Below are 26,790 nucleotides of genomic sequence, written 5' to 3'. Positions count from 1 at the left end.
GATATTCAATATTACCGGTACCAACTCAACCTTTATATTATCATATACAATTTTATTACTTTTTATTATCGCAAGTCCATTTTCTGGTCCTGCAGTCAAGGCCGGGCAAGGGAGACCAGTCACTTGTGGCTGCTGGGTCGTGACCTTGCTCGTTGGTAATTCGGATGTGGGGTTAACCGTGGTGATTGGAGCTTGTTGCCCGTTTAATAAATTTTGAGTGCTGGTTTGATTGCTGGCTCCTTCCCTTGTACACCCCCCAATGATTTTGACACAAAAGGTCCCTGGAGGGCCTTTGCTGTCAAAATCTGACACACCTGGTAGATTAAATTGTCCACTAAAATAAAAGCAAAATACTGCAGATGCTGAAAATCCGAAACAAAAACAGGAAATGCTGGAAATACTCAGCAGATTAAATTGTCCGCCAGGCACATCGTAGTTCTTTTCAGGATATTATATAAAGAGACTGGCTTTAAGGCAAATCCATCAGTAAGGTTCCTGCGATACCCAACAAGGCCCAAAAATGATCTCAGAGCCTTAGTATCTTGTGGTACGGGGAGTTGGAAGTTTGAGGATTGTCTGTACTCTCATCTGCTCTGTCTCGTGCTTTCCCTGTGTTATCACATATTCCCAAATAATAAACCTTTTCTTTCAATATCTGTGCCTTTTCCGGGTTAACTTTCACCCCAACCTTCCAAAGGAGTGGAAGGAGCTCCTCCAGTAGGTCATCCACATATTGGATCAAACATTCTGATCGGGAGAAAGGACTTAACCCTTTTGCCAACCGCTGGTGGAATATTGACGGACTATTATGAAATCCCTGGGGGAGACACGTCCTGTTGTTCCTGGAACGTAAACGCAAATTTATATTGACACTCTTGTGCCAGTGGTATGGACCAGAACCCATTGCTAATATCCAACACAGCAAACCACTTCGACTGTTTTGTTTTTTTATTTTCTAAAACTTTGATTGTCCTCTTAAATGTCAGATAAATTTCCCTTTGAGTGCTTTAAATGACCACTCATATCAATTAAATTGTGTTTATCGATTCCAATTTCATATGCCCAAACTTGATGGTATTGCATTTGTTACATTAAAGACAGAAGTGCTTGCAGCAATCTCTCCTTCTCAAGCACTTTGTCTCATTGATAAAGATGCTGTGACATTTGATGTCTGCAATTAAATTCTTAAATTCTTAAAGCTGCTGGATCTCTTGCTGTGCCATCAGTTCTCATTTGGCCTTGGAACCTGCCGTCACCTGCTTAAATAAAACAGAAAGAATCTGTTGTGGCTCTGCCCCTGAGCCCAGTGGGTTAATTTGTCCAATTATATCTGTCAATTTAGAAATTTAATAACGTCCATTATATATAAATTTTACTCTCAGCAATGCAAAAATTGTGTGGTGGATTAAGTGGAAAAACAATAGCTGCAGCAGGGTTAATTTCTTTATCTGTCTCCAAGGGGGCGGAGCAAAACATTCTCAGCTGCGTCACTTTACGTAACCCTTTTTTTCTGATTGAAAAGAACTACACTCCATTTTTAATCTTTTTTTTTTCAATCCTTTTGGCATCCTTAGGGTTTGAAAACAACAAAATCATTAGGAACATTATCAACTTCAAAGGAAAGCATCTCCATCAGGAAAGACAGCATTTTAGATTAAACTCCAATTGTTTCCAAACTTTTAGCATCTTTCATAAGAAGTTTCTAATCCAAGGATTTTTTTTTTATAACAAAGATGATTCCAAATTCCAATTCACTGCAATAAATATTTAAAAATCAAAACTGCCGATGTAATATGAGGAGTCTCATGTCCGGAACTTAAGACTCCCCACAAAACTTGACGTGCTAAACTTGAAAGTTCATTGTGTTCATAAATGAAATTTCCAGTTTTTTCAACTTAACAGGCCAGTTAACCTTAATAGTATAAACTTAACTCAGACTCATTAACTTATAATACTTATCAACTACACACAGAGCAGAATAGCACGTGCTTTTTTTTTTAAAGATGGTAAATTACGTCATTTTTCTTGTTTAGATTAGATTAGAGATACAGCACTGAAACAGGCCCTTCGGCCCACCGAGTCTGTGCCGACCATCAACCACCCATTTATACTAATCCTACACTAATCCCATATTCCTACCAAACATCCCCACCTGTCCCTATATTTCCCTCCCACCTACCTATACTAGTGACAATTTATAATGGCCAATTTACCTATCAACCTGCAAGTCTTTTGGCTTGTGGGAGGAAACCGGAGCACCCGGAGAAAACCCACGCAGACACAGGGAGAACTTGCAAACTCCACACAGGCAGTACCCAGAATCGAACCCGGGTCCCTGGAGCTATGAGGCTGCAGTGCTAACCACTGCGCCACTGTTCAGGCACCTTTTTCAAATGACTGTAATAAAACCAAAAGCTAACGAAGAAGTTATTTAGCATTCTTATAACAAAAGATTTATCACCAGCTTCTTAAACAAACTTTAAACAGACAGAATCTTTCCTATATCTTCTTTGTTTATCCTTCTCTCCCTTAAACCAATATCCTATTCCTGACATTTGCTACTTAAATACAATCAATAAAACATGTCTTTAATTTAAATTCCAAAAAAAACTAGAACAGATTTTTAACTGGAACTCCAATTAAAGCAGTACTTTAAAGTTCAAATTGGATTTCTGCCAAACATCTTCAGACCTTCAAGGCTGAAGCTTATCTCTTAGAAGATTGTTCATTGCCTTTTCACAGTTGCAAAACCAACTTTTAAAATAAAAATAAAATTTTAACTTAAAATATAATTCAATTTTATATCCCATTCCTGGGTGTACAACACTAAATCGAAATGAACACACTCAACAATCACTTTTCGCACTCATTCAATTCCAAACAACTTAGAAAATTGATTCCTGTAATGGGTTATGAATTCAAAATACCAAAATCTCTGTCAAATTCCCTGTCCCGATGCCAAGGAACACACACAGGTTTAACTAATTCACAACCAAAACATGACTCAAGGTTCCCACAAAATATACACATGTAAAAATAGAAAAAGTAACAGACTCATTCTTTCAACGTCAAGGCCAGACAACAAAGAGTTAACGACAGTCGGTTCTCCAGAACACAAGCTGCACATCCCACATTCATGGAAGCTTCCAACATTCACACATTCGAATCAAAAGACACAGTAACTTGTTTTTACTCACTTGAAATTTCACGAAAACATTCATGTTCTTTGCCTTGTCTGCTTCCCTCTCCCTTTTCGGCCTGAGACTGGAATTGGATTAAATCATCAGATGGGGCCTCGAACCCCGAGGGGAACTCTAACCTCCCTCTGAGGGGGACTCTAACCTCCCTCAACTTTTGGGGACTCTAACCACCCTCTGAGGGGGACTCTAACCTCCCTCAAACTCTGGTTCTGATGGGGCCTCTAACCCCAAGGGGGCCTCTAACCTCCCTTACGACCTAAACCTAAACCTATAATGACTTACCCCGGTAGTGGAACACAGGTGAGCGTGTGCGTTTCCTCGGTCAAAACCTCGTATTGCCGAAATCAGGCAGCCGCGGTCATCGAGCTGTTGACCCGCGAGGCACCACGCTATCCTCCTGTGCTGGCACTCCGGGGGTTTGTCATCTCGGTGGAGCTGCACAGTGGCGCAGTGGTTAGCACCGCAGCCTCACAGCTCCAGGGACCCGGGTTCGATTCCGGGTACTGCCTGTGTGGAGTTTGCAAGTTCTCCCTGTGTCTGCGTGGGTTTTCTCCGGGTGCTCCGGTTTCCTCCCACAAGCCAAAAGACTTGCAGGTTGATAGGTAAATTGGCCATTATAAATTGTCACTGGTATAGGTAGGTGGTAGGGAAATATAGGCACAGGTGGGGATGTTTGGTAGGAATATAGGATTAGTATAAATGGGTGGTTGATGTTCGGCACAGACTCGGTGGGCCGAAGGGCCTGTTTCAGTGCTGTATCTCTAATCTAATCTAATCTAACTGTTGTGAAATAAACCGACTTGGCACGGTGAGTACACGCAACCGACTTTTATTGACTTGTGCGCAAGGAGAACAGCCACAGCGCGGCCCACAGTGGGGCCCACTGTAATGTTCTAAAGAGTTTCCGCAAAACAGTGGCACTTATAGTATTCTGTAACCAATAGTCTTACAATAATAATTGCAATCCTTAATTTACATTTAAAGACACCTATGACACTGCAGTTGAGCACTTGCCCTAAACGAGTGGGATACAGCATTATTTCAATCCTTCGTTTACATATCTATCTCACCATTGGCCTTGCAGCAGATACTGCAGTCCACAGCGCGAGACAGAAAAGTACATTCTGTTTCAGCAACACTCATCTCAACTCCCATGCTGAGTACAATCCTAAGGAACAGTTAATGTATAAACATGATGACTAGCCAAACCCACACCCCTTGTCCGAGGATGGCTCACTCCAGATTCCACAGACCTTCTGACAGTGCAGCACTCCCTCAGTACTGACCCTCCGACAGTGCAGCACTCCCCCAGTACTGACCCTCCGACAGTGCAGCGCTCCCTCAGTATTAACCCTCCAACAGTGCAGCGCTCCCTCAGTACTGACCCTCCAACAGTGCAGCGCTCCCCCAGTACTGACCCTCCGACAGTGCAGCGCTCCCTCAGTATTAACCCTCCGACAGTGCAGCACTCCCTCAGTACTGACTGTTTGGATTATGGGCTCAAGTCACTGCTGTGGGTATTGAAGAGACAACGCCTGGCTCAGAGGGCTCACAACTCAGCCACAGCTGACAGCTTCTCAGTTGGATATTGCTAGGTATTCATTTTCAGAGAGTCACATTTTTCTAGATTAGATTTCATAAACATGTGCAGGTATTTTAGAAAACGTTGTACAAAGTACCACACGGGAATATTAATAAGCATAATACAATAATAAGTGTAGAAAATGAAATTAAAACTGTCCAGAGGGGAGAAACTGAGAAGGTGGAGATAAGGACAGGTTTTCAGGCTGGATGAAAGTGGGTCAATGGTTTCAGTTTTCTGGTTACTGTGTAAAACAATGATTTGTATATATGCTGATAGGGAGCAGCATATAAACATGCAGATATCAAACAGGAAGCACAGTGAATATTTCTGAAGACCAAATGAAGCTGCAGATGCTATTAATAAGGTAGTGGATTAAACAAAACAGCAGGAGACGGATGGTCCAGGTGGTAGAAAGCTTGACTTTTCAATCAGAGCTTGTGAGGTCAAGGTTCATTCCAGAAACTTGAGCACAAATTCTAGGCTGACACTGCAGAACAGTACTGAGGGAATGTGGGACTGTCGGAGAGTCAGTACTGAGGCAATGTGGGACTGTCGGAGGGTCAGTACTGAGGGAATGTGGGACTGTCGGAGGGTCAGTACTAAGGCAATGTGGGACTGTCGGAGGGTCAGTACTGAGGGAATGTGGGACTGTCGGAGGGTCAGTACTGAGGGAATGTGGGACTGTCGCAGGGTCAGTACTGAGGCAATGTGGGACTGTCGGAGGGTCAGTACTGAGGCAATGTGGGACTGTCGGAGGGTCAGTACTGAGGGAGTGCTGCACTGTCGAGGGTCAGTACTGAGGGAGTGCTGCACTGTTGGAGGGTCGGTACTGAGGGAGTGCTGCACTGTCGGAGGGTCAGTACTGAGGGAGTGCTGCACTGTCGGAGGGTCAGTACTGAGGGAGTGCTGCACTGTCGAGGGTCAGTACTGAAAGAGTGCTGCACTGTCGGAGGGTCAGTACTGAGGGAGTGCTGCACTGTCGAAGGGTCAGTACTGAGGGAGTGCTGCACTGCTCGAGAGTCATATCCCTTTATTCTCTCTCCTTCAACCACCTACGCAACCGATTATTAAATGTTGACACACTCTCTGTCTCAAACACTAAATTTTGCTTATACATCCACAGCCGCACGACCCTCTTTGTAAACAATGGTCTCTGCTTCTAACCGAGGCCCTGTTTGCAAACTGAGGGGGATGTAAAAAGTTCCCCAGTTGGTATTGGAAGAACATGTCAACATTTAACAATCAGTTCGGTCGGTGGTTGAAGGAAAGAAAATAAAGGGATATGAGAACAGGGCGGAAACATGGGATTAGACCTACCACTACCTCTCAGGTGGAGGATAAGGATCAACACGGACTGGGTGGGCCTAACAGCCTGTTTCTGTATCATCGTATTGAGGAAATTCTCTTCTAAATATGAACGGAAGAAATCATAATGAAAATATCAAAATTAGGACAGAATGTACGACTTTAAAATGGAAAATGAATTAAATCTGTTCACCTTTGTCCACTAGGCCTCAGGCCTACCAGCCTATCGATTTAAGACACCCTGCTTATCCGTTCACTCAGCTCGGTGGCCGAGAACAGTCAATAGGCTGGAGATCACTGGGCCACAAACACCAGAGTCAACAACCAACCAGCTGAACAGGAAAGCCACATCCTTTGGGACAGTTATCTATCGGATAGCTCTCCTTAGACAACTGCCCTTCTTCACATACAGAGGGGATGAAAATCCATTCCCAATTTAAGGACAGCTTTCAAAGTACTTACAGCGGTCGATTCAGCTCCACGGGCATGAACAATGAATTTATAACGGACTTTGGTCAAATTTATTGCCTTTGTGTAATATAATCAGGAGTGCTCCTGAGCATCATCAATTTCTGGTTATAAAATGAGCCCTTTGTTTTTTGTTATTCATTCATGGGATGTGGGCGTCGCTGGCCAGGCCAGCATTTATTTCCCATCCCTAATTACCCTTGAGAAGGTGGTGGTGAGCTGCCTGCTTGAACCGCTGTACTCCATGTGGGGTAGGTACACCCACAGTGCTGTTAGGAAGGGAGTTCCAGGATTTTGACCCAGCGACAGTGAAGGAACGGCGATATAGTTCCAAGTCAGGATGGTGTGTGACTTGGAGGGGAACTTGCAGGTGGTGGTGTTCCCATGTATTTGCTGCCCTTGTCCTTCTCGTTGGTAGAGGACGCAGGTTTGGAAGGTGCTGTCTGGGGAGCCTTGGTGCGTTGCTGCAGTGCATCTTGTAGATGGTACACACTGCTGCCACTGTGCGTCGGTGGTGGAGGGAGTGAATGTTTGTAGATGGGGTGCCAATCAAGCGGGCTGCTTTGTCCTGGATGGTGTCAAGCTTCTTGAGTGTTGTTGGAGCTGCACCCATCCAGGCAAGTGGAGAGTATTCCATCACACTCCTGACTTGTGCCTTGTAGATGGTGGACAGGCTTTGGGGAGTCAGGAGGTGAGTTACTCGCCTCAGGATTCCTAGCCTCTGACCTGTTCTTGTTGCCACGGTATTTATATGGCTACTCTAGTTCAGTTTCTGGTCAATGGTAGCCCCTAGGATGTTGATAGTGGGGGATTCAGCGATGGTAATGCCGATGAATGTCAAGGGGAGATGGTTAGATTCTCTCTTGTTGGAGATGGTCATTGCCTGGCACTTGTGAGGCGCGAATGTTACTTGCCACTTATCAGCCCAAGCCTAGATATTGTCCAGGTCTTGCTGCATTTCTACACGGACTGCTTCAGTATCTGAGGAGTCACGAATGGTGCTGAACATTGTGCAATCATCAGCGAACATCCCCACTTCTGACCTTATGATTGAAGGAAGGTCATTGATGAAGCAGCTGAAGATGGTTGGGCCGAGGACACTACCCTGAGGAACTCCTGCAGTGATGTCCTGAAGCTCAGATGATTGACCTCCAACAACCAGAACCATCTTCCTTTGTGCTAAGTATGACTCCAGCCAGCTGAGGGTTTTCCCCGTTTCCATTGACCTCAGTTTTGTGAGGGCTCCTTGATGCCATACTCAGTCAAATGCTGCCTTGATGTCAAGGGCAGTCACTCTCACCTCACCTTTTGAGTTCAGCTCTTTTGTCCATGTTTGAATCAAGGCTGTAATGAGGTCAGGTGCTGAGTGGCCCTGGCGGAACCCAAACTGAGCGTCACTGAGCAGGTTGTTGCTAAGCAAGTGCCGCTTGATGGCACTGTTGATGACACCTTCCATCACTTTACTGATGATTGAGAGTAGGCTGATGGGGCGGTAGTTGGCCGGGTTGGATTTGTCCTGCTTTTTGTGTACAGGGGCTATAGAAATTTCCCTTCTGTCTAATAAAAATTTACTTTGCATAAGGCTCAAAATGAGACGAGTTTTAGAGAGCTCAGAAACGCTGGTGTGAATGGGGGGATTTTCCTGGGTCGGTGCGCAGACTCAGAGGACGGAATGTTACCGGCCCCAGTCCGATGGGTCTTGAGGTGGAAGAGGCTGGTAAAATAGCGGGAAGCCGCCTCAGGATTGGTCCCTCCTCCCAACGGGGGTGTCTCCCAGCGATGGGACCAAATACAGAGCAACTTTGCCTTAGTACTGACCCTCCGACAGTGCACTGCTCCTGCAGTACTGACCCTCCCACAGTGCAGCACTCCCTCAGTACTGACCCTCCGACGGTGCACTGCTCCCGCAGTACTGACCCTCCCACAGTGCAGCACTCCCTCAGTACTGACCCTCCGACAGTGCACTGCTCCTGCAGTACTGACCCTCCCACAGTGCAGCACTCCCTCAGTACTGACCCTCCGACAGTGCACTGCTCCCGCAGTACTGACCCTCCCACAGTGCAGCACTCGCTCAGTACTGACCCTCCGACAGTGCAGCATTCCCTCAGTACTGACCCACCGACAGTGCAGCACTCCCTCAGTACTGACCCTCCGACAGTGCAGCACTCCCTCAGTACTGACCCTCTGACAGTGCAGCACTCCCTCAGTACTGACCCACCGACAGTGCACTGCTCCCGCAGTACTGACCCTCCGACAGTGCAGCACTCTCTCAGTACTGACCCTCCGACAGTGCAGCATTCCCTCAGTACTGACCCTCCGACAGTGCAGCACTCCGTCAGTACTGACCCTCCGACAGTGCAGCACTCCCTCAGTACTGACCCTCTGACAGTGCAGCACTCCCTCAGTACTGACCCTCCGACAGTGCACTGCTCCCGCAGTACTGACCCTCCCACAGTGCAGCACTCCCTCAGTACTGACCCTCCGACAGTGCAGCACTCTCTCAGTACTGACCCTCCGACAGTGCAGCATTCCCTCAGTACTGACCCTCCGACAGTGCAACACTCCCTCAGTCCTGACTCTCCGACAATGCAGTACTACGTCAGTACTGAACCTCCGACAGTGCGGCACTCCATCAAAACAGACACAGGGAGTATCGGCCTGGATTATGTGCTCATGTTACTGACTTGATTTCCTAATATTCTGTCTTAGAGAGGAGAGAGTTATCACTGAACCAAGAGTTAATTTATACCGAGGCTTTACATTCAGGTCGATGTCATGTGAATCTATTATTTATTTCCAGTGCACAGTGATTACCTTGTTTATATAACAAACATCATAACATCTGCATTGGGGGCTTGCTTAAGATTTGAAGCAGTTCACCTGTCCTGACTCCTGGGGTTTTGTTGGATGAGGGGTATCAGACAGCTTTCACTGCATTGTAACTGTGTACCACATTTATTACTGCTGAGGCCTCGCAAAACAACCCCATGGGCTGAAGATTTTCCATGGAAGTGGGAAACAGGATCCGGATTGTTTTTCAGATCAGAAACCTGCCTTTGGTGGGAAACTGATTAAAGTTCAGATTTTCATGTGGGTGTGCCCTTCAGTGAAATGTAGATGAGATTCCTGTCCAAATAAGGGAAGTGGGCGGACTCTAGAGGTTGGAGGGCCAGAGGCCTTCCAAATTCAGAACAGCACCCAGCTGCAGTTCAAGGTAAGTAACTGAGAGGGCGCCTCAGCAAGAAGGTGCCGTCTCAGCCACTTTTTATAAACTTTAATAAGGAAATTAAATAAAGTGCAGCCAGCCCATCAGTGTGGCCATGGTGGAGCAGCCCCTCTTCAGGATAGTCTTTGACTGTACCCCCTCCCAGGCAGGTGGGGCTGGGGCATTGTAGGCCTGCCAGGAGTGCTGGTACCCCAGTCTGCTCCTGAGTATCTGGCTCCAGCCAGTTGCTCTGCCCCTATCTTGTCGGGAACCTGGAGGTTTACTGGAAAATCCCAATCTGTCTCTAAAACTTAACTTTAACAAGGCTCTTAATGAGCCTAATTGCCTGCCCGCCTCATGAGAACAGGTGGCCTTCCCGGGCCCTGAACTTGTTTCCTCTAAAATGTCCAGCACCAGCAACAGCATCCTGCAATTGACACGCCTCCCGCCAAAGCTGCTTTTTTCGGGCCGCCCCGCCCGCCCCTCTGCTTCTGTTCCCACCTTCGGGGGCGGGGGTCTGCTAAAAGTTCAGGCCCTTAATTCTGACATAGTGTCACCTTGTGCTGGCGATTGTATCCCGGGATGAAAGGGTTGTCCCAATGAGGAGAAATTGAGTAGATTGGGCCTATTCGGTCTGGAGTTCAGAAGAATGAGAAACGTGAAACGTGTAAGATTCTGCGCGGGTTTGACAGGGTCAATGAGAGGCGGTTTCCCTCTGGCTGGAGAGTGGAGAACACGGGATCACAGTTTCAGGCTAAGGGGTCGGCCATTTGAGGCTGAGATGAGGAGAATTACTTGGCTCCGAGTGTTGTGAATCTTTGGAATTCTCTACCCCCAGAAAGCTGTGGATGCTCAGTCGCTGAGTATATTCAAGACTGAGATCGAGAGATTTCTGAGGGAATCGAGAAATTTGGGATAGGGTGGGAAAATAGAGCTGAGGTAGAAGATCAGCCATGTGCTTATTGAATGGTGGAGCAGGCTCAAGGGGCCGAATGGCCTTCTCCTGCTTATATTTTTGATGTTCTTCTTGGCCCTCAGCAGTTCCCTGTTGCTATGCAGTTGTCATATTGTGACTAATTTCGACCCATACTGTTTCAGCCCATTGTCTCTACACCTTCTATAACTCTTTGATATCATTATCAATGGCCTGGTTTAACTTGTACCTACAAACTGTAAGTTCCAACTCTTCATGCTCCATTCGGAGCAGGTGGTGGACAACCAAGCAGCTAATGGGAGAATGAGGAGGCTCTGTGAACACTCCCATCCTTAGCAATGGTGGAGCCCAGCATGTGAGTGCAAGAGAAGTGTTCGCAGCCACCTTCAGCCAGAAGCGTTGAGTAGACGATCTTCCCAGGTCTTCTCCTGAGGTCCCCACCATCATAGATGCCAGTCTTCAGCCAATTCGATTCACTCCACGTGATATCAAGAAACAGCTGAAGGCACTGGATACTGCAGTGGTATGGGCCCTGACAACATTCTGGCAATAGTACTGAACAGTGGTGCTCCAGAACTTGCCGCGGCCCTAGCCGAGCTGTTCCAGTACAGCCACAACACTGGCATCTACCCGGCAATGTAGAAAATTGCCCCGGTATGCCCTGTACACAAAAACCAGGACAAATCCAACCCAGCCAATTAGCGGCCCATCAGACTACTCCCGATCATCAGCAAAGTGATGGAAGGGTTTGTCGACAGTGCTCTCCATCGGCACTTACTCAGCAATAACCTGCTCACTGATGCTCAGTTTGGAGCCTGCCAGGATCACTCGGCTGCAGACCTCATTACATCCTTGTTCCAATCGTTTGATCTCAGCGTAGAAGTCGCAATCAAGTTGGTGGTGTGGCCACTTTAAGTTCTCAGACATAGTCATATATGGCACAGAAGGAGGCCATTCGGCTCATCGAGTCCATGCCGGCTCTCTGCGGAGCAATCCAGTCAGCCTCACTCCCCCGCTCAATCCCCATAGCCCTGCAAGTATATTCCGTTCAAGTGCCCATCCAATTCCCTTTTGAAATCATTGATCATCTCCGCTTCCATCATCCTTGTGGGCAGCCATTTCCAGGTCATTACCACCCGCTGTGTAAAAACGTCCTTCCTGATATTCCCTCTGCATCTTTTGCCCAAAACCTTCAATCTGTGTCCCCTAGTCCTTGTACCAACAGTTAATGGGAACAGTTTTTCCTTGTCTAACTTGTCTAGGCAGTCCTCTCACAGTTCCATGTTCTTTTGACAGCTGGATGTCTTTGCTGATACCTCTGCTCCGAGCTCAAAAGACACAGGGTTTTGATGCACCGCAACACCATGCCATGTTCCTCCCTGCTGCAGGAAGCTGGCACAATATTTGAGGGCTATTATTCACAAGACCTTTATGAATAACTTGCTATTCAGAGAACTCAAGACGGTCACTGATTTAACCTGACTCATCTACCCACATGATATTTCATAAGGTTTGATTCTCAAAAGAGCCAAATTGCCTAACCACGCTTGTCTAGCTATCTCATCCACGTTCTACTATTTGGGACCCTTGTTTCTCTTTTATCATTTAACTGCTTTACCTCGCAGTGAAGTTAACAACGGTCAGTCACTAGTCAAAAGTGAACAGTTTGTAAAGTAAACCACGCCCTCAGCAAACCATGCAGCACAGCTTGCAGACTATAGGGGTGAGTAGCATTAAGAAATTACATCAATATAGCCATATTTCCAAGAGTGTCAGAATTTACACCAATTACCTTTACTGGTTTCATCCCAAACCTACCTACATTATGTATCATCAGTTTTAACCAGAGTTTATCTGTATCTGTTCCCAGATCCTGGTGCTCGTATCAGACAGACTTTGGAAAATTACAGTGACATCCAGCTCCGCAGAGTCACCGAGTTCTACAGGCAGAGAATAGAAGAAGCCATTGAGGAATGTGTAGAAGGTGTCAGTCTGGCACTACTTAATGAACAAAAGTTGAATGACCAAATCTGCAAGGTGTGTTGGATAGATTACAAATCGTCAATGTAATATTCTGCTGGTTGCTCTTTTAAACAGCACTGATGTTGCAACAGAACAGAATTCCGTAACATTGCTGATCTCTTTTCCTTGCAATTTTCTTCTCTCCTCTCCTGAAGATGTCGACTTCTCCGTGTTGTAAATAGGTATCAGTGTCCGTCATTGGAGTCTGTTATTCACATGTAAGCTTTGACAGTGAGGGGGGATCTTTAACACGGGTGAGCTAGTGGGATTGGCTGTGAATGGAGGGTGTTCAATAGGCAAAGAATAGATCTAGAGTCATAGAGTTATACAGCACAGAAACAGGCCCTTCGGCCCATTGTGTCCGTGCCGGCCATCAAGCACCTATCTATTCTAATCCCATTTTCCAGCACTTTGCCCGTAGCCTTGTATGCTATGGCATTTCAGTTGCTCATCTGAATACTTTTAAAATGTTGTGAGGGTTCCTGCCTCTGCCACCCCTTCAGGCAGTGTGTTCCAGATTCCAACCACCTTCTGGGTGAAAATATTTTTCCTCAAAGCCCCTCTAAACCTCCTGCCCCTGACCTAAAATCGATGCCCCCGGTTACGCTAAGGGAAAAGGTTTCTTCCTATCTATCCTATCAATGCCCCTCATAATTTTGTATACCTCTATCAGGTCCCCCCTCAGTCTTCTCTGCTCTAAGGAAAACAACCCAAGCCGATCCAGTCTCTCTTCATAGATGAAATGCTCCAGCCCAGGCAACATCCTGGTGAATCTCCTCTGCACCCTCTCCAGTGCAATCACATCCTTCCTATAGTGTGGTGCCCAGAACTGTACACAGTACTCCAGCTGTGGTCTAACTAGCATTTTATACAGCTCCATCATAACCTCCCTGCTCTTATATTCTATGCCTCAGCTAATAAAAGCAAATATCCCATATGTTTTCCGAACCACCTTATCTACCTGTGCTGCTGTCTTCAGTGATCTATGGACAAGTACACCAAGGTCCCTCTGACCCTCTGTACTTCCTAGGATCCCACCATCCATTGTATATTCCCTTGCCTTGTTAGTCCTCCCAAAATGCATCACCTCACACCTCTCAGGATTAAATTCTATTTGCCACTGCTCTGCCCATTTTACCAGCCCATCAATATCGTCCTGTAATCTAAGGCTTTCCTCCTCACTATTTACAACACCACCAATTGTCGTGCCATCTGCGAACTTACTGATCATAACTCCCATATTCACGCCCAAATCATTAATGTACATTACAAACAGCAAGGGTCCCAGCACCAATCCCTGCGGTACACCACTGGTCACGGGCTTCCAATCGCAAAAACAACCCTCGACCATCACCTTCTGCCACGAAGCCAATTTTGGATCCAATTTGCCAAATTGCCCTGGATCCAATGAGCTGTTACCTTCTTACAGAATCTCCCATGCGGGACCTTATCAAAAGCCTTATGGAAGTCCATGTAGACTACATCAATTGCTTTACCCTCATCTACACATCTAGTCACGTCCTCGAAAAATTCAATCAATTTAGTTAGACACGATCTCCCCCGACAAAGCCATGCTGACTATCCTTTATTAATCCCTGCTTCGCCAAGTGGAGATTAATCCTGTCCCTCAAAATGTTTTTCCCATAGTTTCCCTACCAATGATGTTAGACTCACCAGCCTGCAACTACCTGGTTTATCCCTGCTACCCTTCTTAAATATGGTACCACATTCGCTGTCCTCCAGTCCTCTGGTACCTCTCCTGTGGCCAGAGAGGATTTGAAAATTTGTGTCAGAACCCCCGCTATCTCCTCCCTTGCCTCACATAACAGCCTGGGATACATCTCATCTGGGCCTGGGGATTTATCCACCTTTAAGCCCGCTAAAACCAATAATACCTCCTCACTTTCAGTGCTAATTTGTTCAAGTATATCACAATTCGCCTCCCTGATCTCTACACCTACATCATCCTTCTCCATAGTGAACACAGATGAAAAGTAATCATTTAAAACCTACTTATGTCCTCCGGCTCAACACACAGATTGCTACTTTGGTCCCTAATGGGCCCTACTCTTTCCCTGGTTATTCTTTTGCCCTTAATATACTTATAAAACGCCTTGGGATTTTCCTTGCCCGCCAGTGTTTTTTCACCACATAGAAGGACAAGGGCAGCAAATGCATGGAAACACCACCACCTGCAAGTTCCCCTCCAAGTCACACACCATCCTGACTAGGAACTATATCACTGTTCCTTCACTGTCGCTGGGTCAAAATCCTGGAACTCCCTTCCTAACAGCACTGTGGGTGTACCTACCCCACATGGACTGCAGCGGTTCAAGAAGGCAGCTCACCACCACCGTCTCAATGGCAATTAGGGATGGGCAATAAATGAATAAATGTTGGCCTGGCCAGCGACGTCCACATCCCATGAATGAATTTTTTAAAAAGCCCCTCTTCGCTCTCCTAATTACTTTTTTAAGTACCCAGCCCCCAACACACTTTCTATACTCCTCTAGGGCCTCTGTTGTATTCTGCCCTCTGAATCTGCCATCAGCCTCCTTTTTTTTCCCTTATCGAATCCTCTATATCTCTTGATTTCCAGGGTTCCCTGGACTTGTCGGTCCTACGCTTCACCTTTACAGGAACATGTTGGCCCTGAACTCTCACTATTTTCTTTTTGAATGACTCCCACTGGTCTGATGTAGACTTTCCTGCAAGTAGCTGCTCCACGTCCAGTTTGACCAGATCCTGTTTTACTCAGGCAGGACAAGGGGGAAAGCAGACCAACCGCTCCCAGGAGGCGGGTAGGCATTTTAAGTATGTTAGTGAAGCTGGAAGCATCGGATTTAACAGGTTTAAATGTGGCCGGTCGTGTTTCCTGGGCCTTGGGAAACCCAGCAGCTGCAGGAAGGTGAGGACAGCCTAGGGGAGAAGACACCAGGCTTTTCAGCACTGCTTGTGGGTCAAGAGGAGCAGATGTGCTTTCCCCAGCGTTCCCCAGGCTCCCACACCAGGCTGCAGAAACCCCCCCCCCCGCATAGAAACCCCTCCTCTCCTCATCACACTAGAATCAGGCAACACCCCCCCCCCCCACCGGCGTCCACCTGGGTTGGCGTTCTGACCTGCCTAGTCCTGTGGCTTCCTCTGGAATGTTCCCTGTGCGACTAGGGGCCATACCTGTCGATCTGGCTGACTTCTGGACAGGCAATCTGTCAATGATGAAAGATGCTTGCTGTGGTGTTAAAACTCCACTACATGTGGAGAAATTCAGACTTCCGGGTTTCCTGTGTGCGACTGGGCCTCTCCACTCCCAGCGCGTCAGAATGTTAAAACTCCTTTCTGAGTACTGGCTTGGTATTTAACTGTGGAAAACAGCAGAACTAAGTCAGTATTGCCTATCCTTCAATTCCATACATGTGCATCCTTCAGGAATGTCTTTTACAATCACATGCTGGGCTCTGCTATCATTGAGGATGGGGATGTTCTAGCAGTCTCCTACTCCTCCTCCTCCTGTTACGGCTGGATGTGGCAGGATTGCAGAGCTTTGATCTTATCCGGTAGTTGCAAGATCGCTTTGCTCTGTTTTAGCAGGATTCTTCTGCTGTTCAGCATGCATGCTCTGTAGCTTCATCAGACTGGCACCTTATTTTTAGGCATGCTCTCCTGCACTCCTCGTTGAACTATGTTTTTGTTTTATTCTTTAATGGGATGTGCACATTGCTGGCTAGGCCAGCATTTATTTCCCATCCCTAATTTCCCTTGAGAAGGTGGTGGTGAGCTGCCTTCTTGAACTGCTGCAGTCCATGTGGGGTAGGTACACCCACAGTGCTGTTAGGAAGGGAGTTTCAGGATTTTGACCCACAACAATGAAAGAACGACGATATAGTTCCATGTCAGGATGGTGTGTGGCTTGGAGGGGAACTTGCAGGTGGTGGTGTTCCCATGCATCAGCTGCCCTTGTCCTTCTAGGTGGTAGAGGTCACGGGTTTGGAAGGTGCTGTCGAAGGAGCCTTGATGAGTTGCTGCAGTGCCTCTTGTAGATGGTACACACTGCTGCCACTGTGCGTCGGTGGTGAAGGGAGTGAATGTTGAAGGTGGTAGATGGGGTGCCAATCAAGCGGGCTGCTTTGTCCTGGATGGTGTTGAGCTTCTTGAGTGTTGTTGGTGCTGCACTCATCCAGGCAAGTGGAGAATATTCCATCACATTCCTGACTTGTGCCTTGTAGATGGTGGACAGGCGAGTCAGGAGGTGAGTTACTCATTGCAGGATTCCCAGTCTCTGACCTGTTTTTGTAGCCACGGTATTTATATGGCTACTCCAGTTCAGTTTCTGGTCAGTGGTAACCCCCAGGATGTTGATAGTGGGGGATTCAGCGATGGTATTGCCGTTGAACATCAAAGAGTGATGGTTAGATTCTCTCTTATTGGAGATTGTCAATGTCTGGAACTTGTGTGGTGCGAATGTTACTTGCCACTTATCAGCCCAAGCTTGAATGTTGTCCAGATCTTGTTGCATTCCTCCATGCACTGCTTCAGTATCTGAGGAGGTGCAAATGGTGCTGAACATTGTACAATCATCAGCAAACATCCCCATTTCTGACCTTATGATGGGGGAAGGTCATTGATGAAGCAGCTGAAGATGGTTGGGCCAAGGACACTACCCTGAGGAACACCTGCCGTGATGACCTGGGACTGAGATGATTGACCTCCAACAACCACAATCATCTTCCTTTGTGCTCGGTATGACTCCAACCAGCGGAGAGTTTTCCCCCTGATTCCCATTGACTCCAGTTTTGCTAGGGCTCCTTGATGCCATACTCGGTTAAATGCTGTCTTGATATCAAGGGCAGTCACTCTCACCTCAGCTCTGCAGTTCAGCCCTACTTTCCGTGTTTGGACCAAGGTTGTAATAAGGTCAGGAGCTGAGTGACCCTGGCAGAACCCAAACTGAGCATCACTGAGCAGGTTATTGCTGTTTAAATGGCACTTGATATCATTGTCAACAACACCTTCCATCACTTTGCTAATGATCGAGAGTAGACTGATAGGACAGTAATTGGCTGGATCAGATTTGTCCTGTTTTTGTGCACAGGACAGACCTGGGCAGTTTTCCACATTGTCAGGTAGGTGTCAGTGTTGCAGCTGTACTGGAACAGCTTGGCTAGGGTACGGCTAGTTCTGCAGCCACAAGTCTTCAGTACTATCTATAGCCGGGATGTTGTTGGGGCCCGTGGCCTTTGCAGTATCCAGTGCATTCAGCCGTTTCTTGATATCACGTGGAGTGAATCGAATTGGCTGAAGTCTGGCATCTGTGATGCTAGAAACCTCAGGAGGAGGCTGAGATGGATCATCAACTCGGCACTTCTGGCTGAAGACGGATGCAAATGCTTCAGCCTTATCTTTCGCACTGACGTGCTGGGCTCCCCCATCATTGAGGATGGGGATATTTGTGGAGCCACCTCCTCCTGTTAGTTGTTTAATTGTCCACCACCATTCACGGCTGGATGTGGCAGGACTGCAGAGCTTCGATCTGATCCGTGGGTCGTGGGATCACTTAGCTCTGTCTGACGTATGCTGTTTCTGCTGTTTGGTGTGCATGTGGTCCTGTGTTGTAGCTTCACCAGTTTGACACTTTATTTTTAGGTATTCCTGGGGCTGCTCCTGGCGTGTTCTTCTGCACTTTTTATTGAACCAGGGTTGGTCCCTTGGCTTGGTGGTGATGGTAATGGTAGAATGGGGGATATGCCGGGCCATGAGGCTACAGATTGTGGTTGAAATCAGTTCTGATGCTGTTGCTGATGGTCCACAGTACCTCATAGACGCACAGTTTTGAGCTGCCAGATCCATTCTGAATCTATCCCATTTAGCACGGTGATAGTGCCACACAACATGTTGCAGGGTATCTTCAGTGTGAAGGCGGGACTTTGTTTTAAAAAGATTGTGCGATGGTCACTTCCATCACTACTGTCATGGACAGATGCATCTGCGACAGGTAGAGTGGTGCTAAAGAGATCAAGTAGCCTTTTCCCTCTTGTTATTTGTCTCACCACCAGCTGCAGGCCCACTCTGGCAGATACGTCCTTCAGGACTCGACCAGCTCAGACAGCAGTGGTGCTACTTAGTCACTGTTGGTGATGGACATTGCAGTCCCCCACTCAGAGTATATTCTGTGCTTTTGCCACCCTCAGGGCTTCTTCCAACTGGTGTTCAATATGGAGAAGCACTGATTCATCAGCAAACAGAGGGTGGTAGGTGGTAATCAGCAGGAGTTTTCCTTGCCCATGTTTGAGCTGATGCCATGTGACTTCATGGGGTCCAGAGTCAATGTTGAGGACTGCTAAAGCCACTCCATCCCAACTGAATACTACTGTACCACCACCTCTGGTTGGTCTATCCTGCGGTGGGATAGGACATGGAGGAGCCTGGGACATTGGCAATAAGGTATGATTCAGTGAGTATGACTATGTCAGGCTGTTTCTTGACTAGTCTCTGGGACAGCTCTCCCAATTTAGGCACAAGTCCCCAGATGGCAGTGAGGATAACTTTGCAGGGTTGACTGGACTCGATGTGCCTTTTTCCCATCGTCCACCCGGTGCTTTGGTCTATATCAGGTTTATTGTTATTGGACCTTTCTGTAATGGTTTAATACAACTGAGTGACTTGCTAGGCCCATTTCAGAGGACAGTTAAGAGTCAAACAAATTGCTATGGGTCTGGAGTCACAGGGATGGATGGCAGATTTCCTTCCCTAAATCCCCAGATGGGATTTTACAACAATCCGGTAGTTTCCTGCTCACCATTACTGAGATGAGCATTTTATTCCAGGTTAATTTAATTGTAAATTCAAATTCACAAACTGTCATGGTGGGATTTGAACTGATATCAGACAGGGTGTAGAATGGGCAGCTGGTCCCAAGTCACTCAAAGTTAAAACAACTCCAAGTACCAAGGGCAGTCACAATGTGATGTGGGATACATGATATCGAATAATATCACAATACTGGGAACCTCCAATTCAACCTACAAGCTTACATTAACAATAATAGACAGTTTATCCATTTAATAATTGGCAGGCAATTTCATGTTTTCATTTTACAGCAACTTCTCCAAATTAGGTCTCACTGCACACACGGGTCATGGAGAATATGTAAGGGCAAAATATTTTTAAGTGAATGTCTTCTATTGAAATTTGGGTGTCATAATGGACCATATGCATTGATAGAGACCCGAGACACAGAGGGTCAGTGAAGTGACCGAACTCTTGTTTTATAGGAAATCCAACAGCTGGTGATGGTCGGGTGTCATCAGATGGCATCTAAACTTTTCCTCGACGTTGTGATGGAGAGTGGAGCTCAGGCAGGGAGAGCGATGTGGGAAACATTTGTAAAGATGGGGCTCACCAAACCAAAACTGACAAAAATACTGCAAGAGATTGAAAGCAAAGGTATGAGTGACACTGAATGAATTATGGTTGAAAATAATATCAAGCACGGTTCTGTTCAGGCCCAGAAATTTTGTGAATTGTAAATGGTGAAACTTGTTTTCATAGGTGCCAATCTACCATTTGAAGCAAGCACAAGTCTAATGGAATGCAGAATGTCCAACTACTTAAAAGGTAAAAATACAAAAACCAATGGTTTACAAACTGAGACTGATCCCGGTTTACAAACTGAGAGACCGACACTTGTTTACAAACTGTGAGACCGATCCCGGTTTACAAACTGTGAGACTGATCCCGGTTTACAAACTGAGAGACCGACACTTGTTTACAAACTGTGAGACCGATTCCGGTTTACAAACTGTGAGACTGTTCTCGGTTTACAAACTGTGAGACTGATCCCGGTTTACAAACTGTGAGACTGTTCTCGGTTTACAAACTGTGAGACTGATCCCGGTTTACAAACTGTGAGACTGATCCCGGTTTACAAACTGTGAGACTGATCCCGGTTTACAAACTGTGAGACTGATCCCGGTTTACAAACTGAGAGACCGACACTTGTTTACAAACTGTGAGACCGATTCCGGTTTACAAACTGTGAGACTGATCCCGGTTTACAAACTGTGAGACTGATCCCGGTTTACAAACTGAGAGACCGACACTTGTTTACAAACTGTGAGACTGATCCCGGTTTACAAACTGTGAGACTGATCCCGGTTTACAAACTGTGAGACCGATCCCGGTTTACAAACTGTGAGACTGATCCCGGTTTACAAACTGTGAGACTGATCCCGGTTTACAAACTGTGAGACTGATCCCGGTTTACAAACTGTGAGACTGATCCCGGTTTACAAACTGTGAGACTGATCCCGGTTTACAAACTGTGAGACTGATCCCGGTTTACAAACTGAGAGACCGACACTTGTTTACAAACTGTGAGACCGATTCCGGTTTACAAACTCTGAGACTGATCCCGGTTTACAAACTGTGAGACTGTTCTCGGTTTACAAACTGTGAGACTGTTCTCGGTTTACAAACTGTGAGACTGATCCCGGTTTACAAACTGTGAGACTGATCCCGGTTTACAAACTGTGAGACTGATCCCGGTTTACAAACTGTGAGACTGATCCCGGTTTACAAACTGTGAGACTGTTCTCGGTTTACAAACTGTGAGACTGATCCCGGTTTACAAACTGTGAGACTGATCCCGGTTTACAAACTGTGAGACTGATCCCGGTTTACAAACTGTGAGACTGATCCCGGTTTACAAACTGTGAGACCGATCCCGGTTTACAAACTGTGAGACCGATCCCGGTTTACAAACTGTGAGACCCATCCCGGTTTACAAACTGTGAGACTGATCCCGGTTTACAAACTGTGAGACTGATCCCGGTTTACAAACTGTGAGACGGATCCCGGTTTACAAACTGTGAGACCGATCCCGGTTTACAAACTGTGAGTCAGTTCCCGGTTTACAAACTGTGAGACCGATCTCGGTTTACAAACTGTGAGACTGATCCCGGTTTACAAACCTTGGGATTGGGAACATAGGAACAGGTGGAGTCCGTTCAGCCCCTTGAGCCTGATCTGCCATTCAGTGAGACCCTGGCTGATCTGTGACCTAACTCCCTTTCATTGCCTTTCCCCATATCCCTTGATTCTTTCAGTTAACAAAAATCTATCTGCTTTGAAATTAATATTTGACCCAGCATCAATTATCATTTTTGGAAGAGTGTTCCAACTTCTACCACTTCTTGTCTGGAGAAGTGTTTCCTAATTTCAGCCCTGAAAGGTCTGGCTCTAATTCCCCCTACTTCTGCACTCCCCAGTCAGGGGAAATATTTTCTACCTATCTTCTTTATTTGTTCCCCTTAATATCTTGAAAACTTGGATTTCTTTTTTATTCTTTCATGGAATGTGGGCATCACTGGCAAGGCCAGCATTTGTTGCCCATCCCTAATTGCCTTTGACAACTGAGTGGTTTGCTAGGCCCTTTAAGAGGGTAGTTAAGAGTCAACCACATTATTGTGGGCCTGGAGTCACATTTAGGCCAGATCAGGTAAGGAGGGCAGATTTCCTTCCCTAAAGAACATTAGTGAACCAGATAGGTTTTTATGACAATCTATGATAGTTTCATGGCACCATTACTGAGACTAGCTTTCAATTCCAGATTTTTATTCTGAATTAATGGAACTTATTAATTAATTGACTTTAAATTCCACCAGCTGCCGTGGAGGGATTTGAACCCGTGTCCCCAGGGCATTGGCCTGGGCCTCTAGATTGCTACTGTGCCACCATCTCCCCAATAAATCACCATGTAACCTTCTAAATTCTGAGAAATGCAGCCCCAGTTTGTGTGATCTCTCCTTGAAACATAACCCTTGGAGTCCAGGTACCATTTTGGCAAATCTATACTGCACTCTCTCCAAGGCCAATATATCCTTCCAAAGATGTGGCACCCAGAAATGCTCACAGTAACCTCCAGATATGGAGGGCTTTGTATAGCTGAAGCATGACTTCTACCCCCTTGTCTTCTCGTCCTCATATTATTTATATATCTCTATTCCATTCGCCTTTTTGATTATTTTCTGTATCTGTTCTATTATTGTTGTCTATATTGTTATAGCCAGGTGAGGAGGGGGGTCACAGTCGCCCCTCCTGCCCTTCCTCTTATCTGACTGCAACAAGGTTTATTCCTTTTTAAACAGTGGTTGTACTTACCACTTCTGTGAGTATTTTACCTTTTACCTTTATTGTGATTATTTTTTGCCCTATCGGACAGCTTTTCTTGAGTTTAAACAAGAAAGAGGTAAATTTACGATACTCAACAAACTAAACCCAACCTAACAACAATTAAAAAAAAACACTACACAATCACGCACACATTCACACGAGGATCACACAAATAGATTACAGGGCAGAAGGTAGGTTCTTTGGGTTGGATTAGAGTCCAGAGTAAATAAAAGTTAAATACAAGAGTCTGAAAGGTTGTGGTGGTTTTGGTGATCTTCCGGATGAAGTTGTATTCGTGAAGTCTTTGGCTGGTCAAAGTGAAATTATTGGCTGACCCGCTTGGCTCAGGATTTTCTTGGAGGCAGTCATACAGTTGGCTCTCTTCCCCTGATCTCTGCAGCAATCTGTAGGCTTAGAGGGTCCAGGGTCGCAGAGGGTTTTCAAACTTGAGGTTTTCTGGAGAGAGAGAGAGAGAGAGAAAGGGAGTCACACAGCCCTTTGTGCTTCTGCCCAAAACTTGCTTTCAGTTACTGTTTGTCTCGTGTGTGTAATGAAATTCCCAGTTTTACACAGCCGGGGGAGACAGTCACATGATTCACTCAATCCCCTTTGCTTTTAATCAGATCTAAGCTCGAAAACCCAAAACCTCTCTCAGGTGGTATTGTCAGCGTTTTCTCCTGGAGGGACTTCTCCACGCTTGAATGTCTCAAGATTGCTTTGAAAGTCCTGCTAACGAGGATGATCTGGATAATCTACTCAGTTCGCCAAAGTATTGCCCTGGCTGGGCTTTTTGTTAGACATGTGTCTCCAATTCGATGTCCTGGACTGTGAGATATTTCAGATGCAAATTGTGGTGGCCATCTTGGTTGCCAGTTTTTTAAAAGTTAACTGTAGGATTTTTCCCATTAAAAGTTTAATGTAAGTTTCCAACAGATGAATTAATGTTTCACATTTGGCATATTGTGTTTTCTTGACAATGTTATACTATTTATAACGACTTCAATTTTCACTTCAAGAACTTCAGGACCAACACAAAACATCCCTCCGTGAGAAGAATGAGAATCTACTGGTAAAAGTTATTGGTGGGAAAAAGGATAAATTCTCCCTGGCGGATCAATATACAGAACAGGTCATCATTGTTTCCAACCCTGATCAGAGTCTTTCAAAACATTACCTGACAGAGAGAGGGAAAAGGCGTGAGGACGGCCAAAGAAAGATGATCAAAGAACAATGGGAAACTGTAAGAATCGGTCAGTTGTTCAGGAGCAGTTTTGGTAAAAGCAGCCTGTCTGGGACGGTGGTGGTCAGTGGTCCGGCAGGGATCGGGAAGACCATCATGGTCCAGAAGATTGTCCGTGACTGGACTGATGGGAAAATATACCAACAGTTTCAGTTTGTCTTCCTCTTTAAATTCCGAGACCTCAACAACATTGAAGGCAGGACGAGTATCAAGAAACTGATCCTGGATTCATATCCTCACTTTGGGAAGAGGATCGAGCACTTATGGGAGGAACCTCAGGGACTGCTGTTTATATTGGACAGTTTAGAGGAGTTTAAGGAGAAGATTGATTTCACAGACTGGAAGAGAAATTCACTGACTGAGCACCAGTGTTTCCACCCGGAATGTCAGTGTGAAGTGTCTGACATTGTGCGCTGTCTGATCCAACAGAAAGTACTGAAAGGCTGTTCAGTGCTGGTCACAACTCGACCGACTGAACTGGACGCACTGAGAAAAGCTGAGATCAATCTGTGGGCAGAGATTGTGGGTTTCTTAAAGGAGCAGCGCAGGGAGTACTTTAAGAAATACTTTACAGATCAACACCTGGCAGAAGCAGCTGTCACCCATGTGGAACAGAATGACATCCTGTACTCTATGTGTGACAACCCCTCCTACTGCAGAATCATCTGTTACTCACTGGCCCCAGCCTTAAGACGAATGCAGGGGATACAGAAAACACTACCGACGACCATCACTCAACTATTTGCTTGCTACATCTTGAACATTTTCAAAAACCATGAATTCAACATTTATAAACATCACGATCTTCGTCCTGAACAAACTCGTGACCTGGTACTCCGAACTGGTGAAATGGCCTATCAGGGAATTGCTCAGAACATCTTTCAGTTCAATGAGAAGCATTTAAATTACTTCAGACTGGAGCGATCACAGACCCTGCCAGGATTTGTGATTGAACACTTGGACCCAGACATTTCTGAATCCATGTTCTCCTTCATTCACATCACCCTCCAGGAGTTTGTAGCAGCTCTGGCTAAATACCTGACAGTCGATCACCAGAACCTGACACAGTTCCTGAATTCTGCTGAGACAGACGACCGATTCAGGACATTCCTCAGATTTATGGTCGGTCTCTCCTCATCGAGTTCAGCTCGGATAGTCGAAGAGCTCCTGGGGCCCCTTCCTCATCAGACCACCTGTATAGTGATCGACTGGGTGAAGAAACAAACTGAAAGTAAACTCAGTAATACGCAGAATAAACTCAGCAAAATCAAACTGTTGGAATCACTGTATTATCTGTTTGAGACACAGCACGGAGGGTTAATGCGAGACACTGTGGGATCAGGAGGGACACTCACACTCGGTGATCAATTTCCCTACAATGCAATCCAACTCAAGCCTATGGACTGTGCTGTGCTGGCGACTGTCACTGATCACTGTGATGGGATTCAGGAGCTTAACCTCAATAACTGCTCCCTCGGAACCGAAGGGATCCAGAGACTGGCACCTGTTCTACACAAATGCAATGTGCTCAGGTATTTCCTTAGGGTTGATCTCTTCCTCTTAGACATATTTCAGCCATTTAATTTCCTGCTTTCCTCTTTTTCTTTCCTGTTTCCAAATCAGAACGACCTTCCTTCTTCTCAAGATCTGTCAGTGTCACCCCCCCACCCCCCCCACCCCCTCTTACCAGGAGAGCTGTGTGTATGTGTGAGAAACACAGAATGATTCACATTTCAAATGTTCCCCAGGTTCTGTGAAGTTGTACAGTATCAGTGTGAAGGAACACTGGACACACCATGTACCATTCCAAAGATTTAATACCTCTATTAATATTTATTATTGCAGCTAGTTCTCAGTGTATGTAATTCCCCTTTCCTTGTGAGGCAAAGCAGTACTGTCACTAATGCAAGAAATATCCTCAGCATAATATTTCCTTCATCCAAGACATCTCCTGCACAGTTTATTGATAGAATCCCCATAGATCAGGGCAGTGGAGCCAAGCATTCCCAAAATAGGAGGACAGATCCCTCCCACACACTTGTTTTGTCCACTGTGTCCAGTTTCTCCCAGGATTATAACAGATATATGTTATTTGATCTTAATTTATTACTGATAACATAAGAAATAGGAGCAGGAGTAGGCATTCGACCCCGCCAGCCTGCCCCGCCATTCAATAAGATCATGGCTGATCTGTCCCAGACCCCAACTCCTCTTTCGTGCCTGCTCCTCAAACCCCTCAACTCTCCGATATTTCAAAAATCTGCCTACCTCCTCTTTAAATACTTTCAGTGATCTAGCCTCCACTATTCTCTGCAGTAGAGAATTCCAGATATTCACTATCCTCAGAGAAGAAATTACTTCGCATCTCAGTTTTCAATGAGTGTCCCCTTATTCTGTAACTATGTAAGATTCCCTCACTCGTGGAAACATCTTCTCAACATCTACCTTGTCAAGCCCCCTCAGAATCTTGTACATTTCAATAAGATCACCACTCATTCTTCTAAACTCTAATGAACAAAGGCCTAACTTGTTTTGCCGTTCTTGATAAGTCAACCCCTTCATCCCAGTAATCAGCCTCGTGAATCTCCTTTGAACTGTCTCTAATGCCAGTATATCCTTTCTTAAATACGGGGACCAAAATTATACACAGTACTCCAGGCGCAG

General features: G+C 46.0%; 1 protein-coding gene across 2 annotated transcripts in view; it reads left to right on the top strand.

Moving 5' to 3' along the window:
• LOC137385099 (NACHT, LRR and PYD domains-containing protein 3-like) overlaps positions 1-26,790 on the top strand; it is a 47,370-nt gene that overhangs the window by 10,167 nt on the left and 10,413 nt on the right. For both annotated transcript variants that reach the window (XM_068059864.1, XM_068059865.1), the window contains exons 3-6: positions 12,568-12,734; positions 19,988-20,159; positions 20,265-20,330; positions 23,903-25,658. In XM_068059864.1, coding sequence (XP_067915965.1) covers positions 12,568-12,734; positions 19,988-20,159; positions 20,265-20,330; positions 23,903-25,658 — 2,161 coding nt within the window. The remainder of the gene's footprint in view (positions 1-12,567; positions 12,735-19,987; positions 20,160-20,264; positions 20,331-23,902; positions 25,659-26,790) is intronic.

The sequence above is a fragment of the Heterodontus francisci genome, chromosome 28, assembly GCF_036365525.1.
Source record: "Heterodontus francisci isolate sHetFra1 chromosome 28, sHetFra1.hap1, whole genome shotgun sequence".
NCBI classification, from domain to species: domain Eukaryota; kingdom Metazoa; phylum Chordata; class Chondrichthyes; order Heterodontiformes; family Heterodontidae; genus Heterodontus; species Heterodontus francisci.
This window is presented reverse-complemented; position numbering and strand designations above follow the sequence as displayed.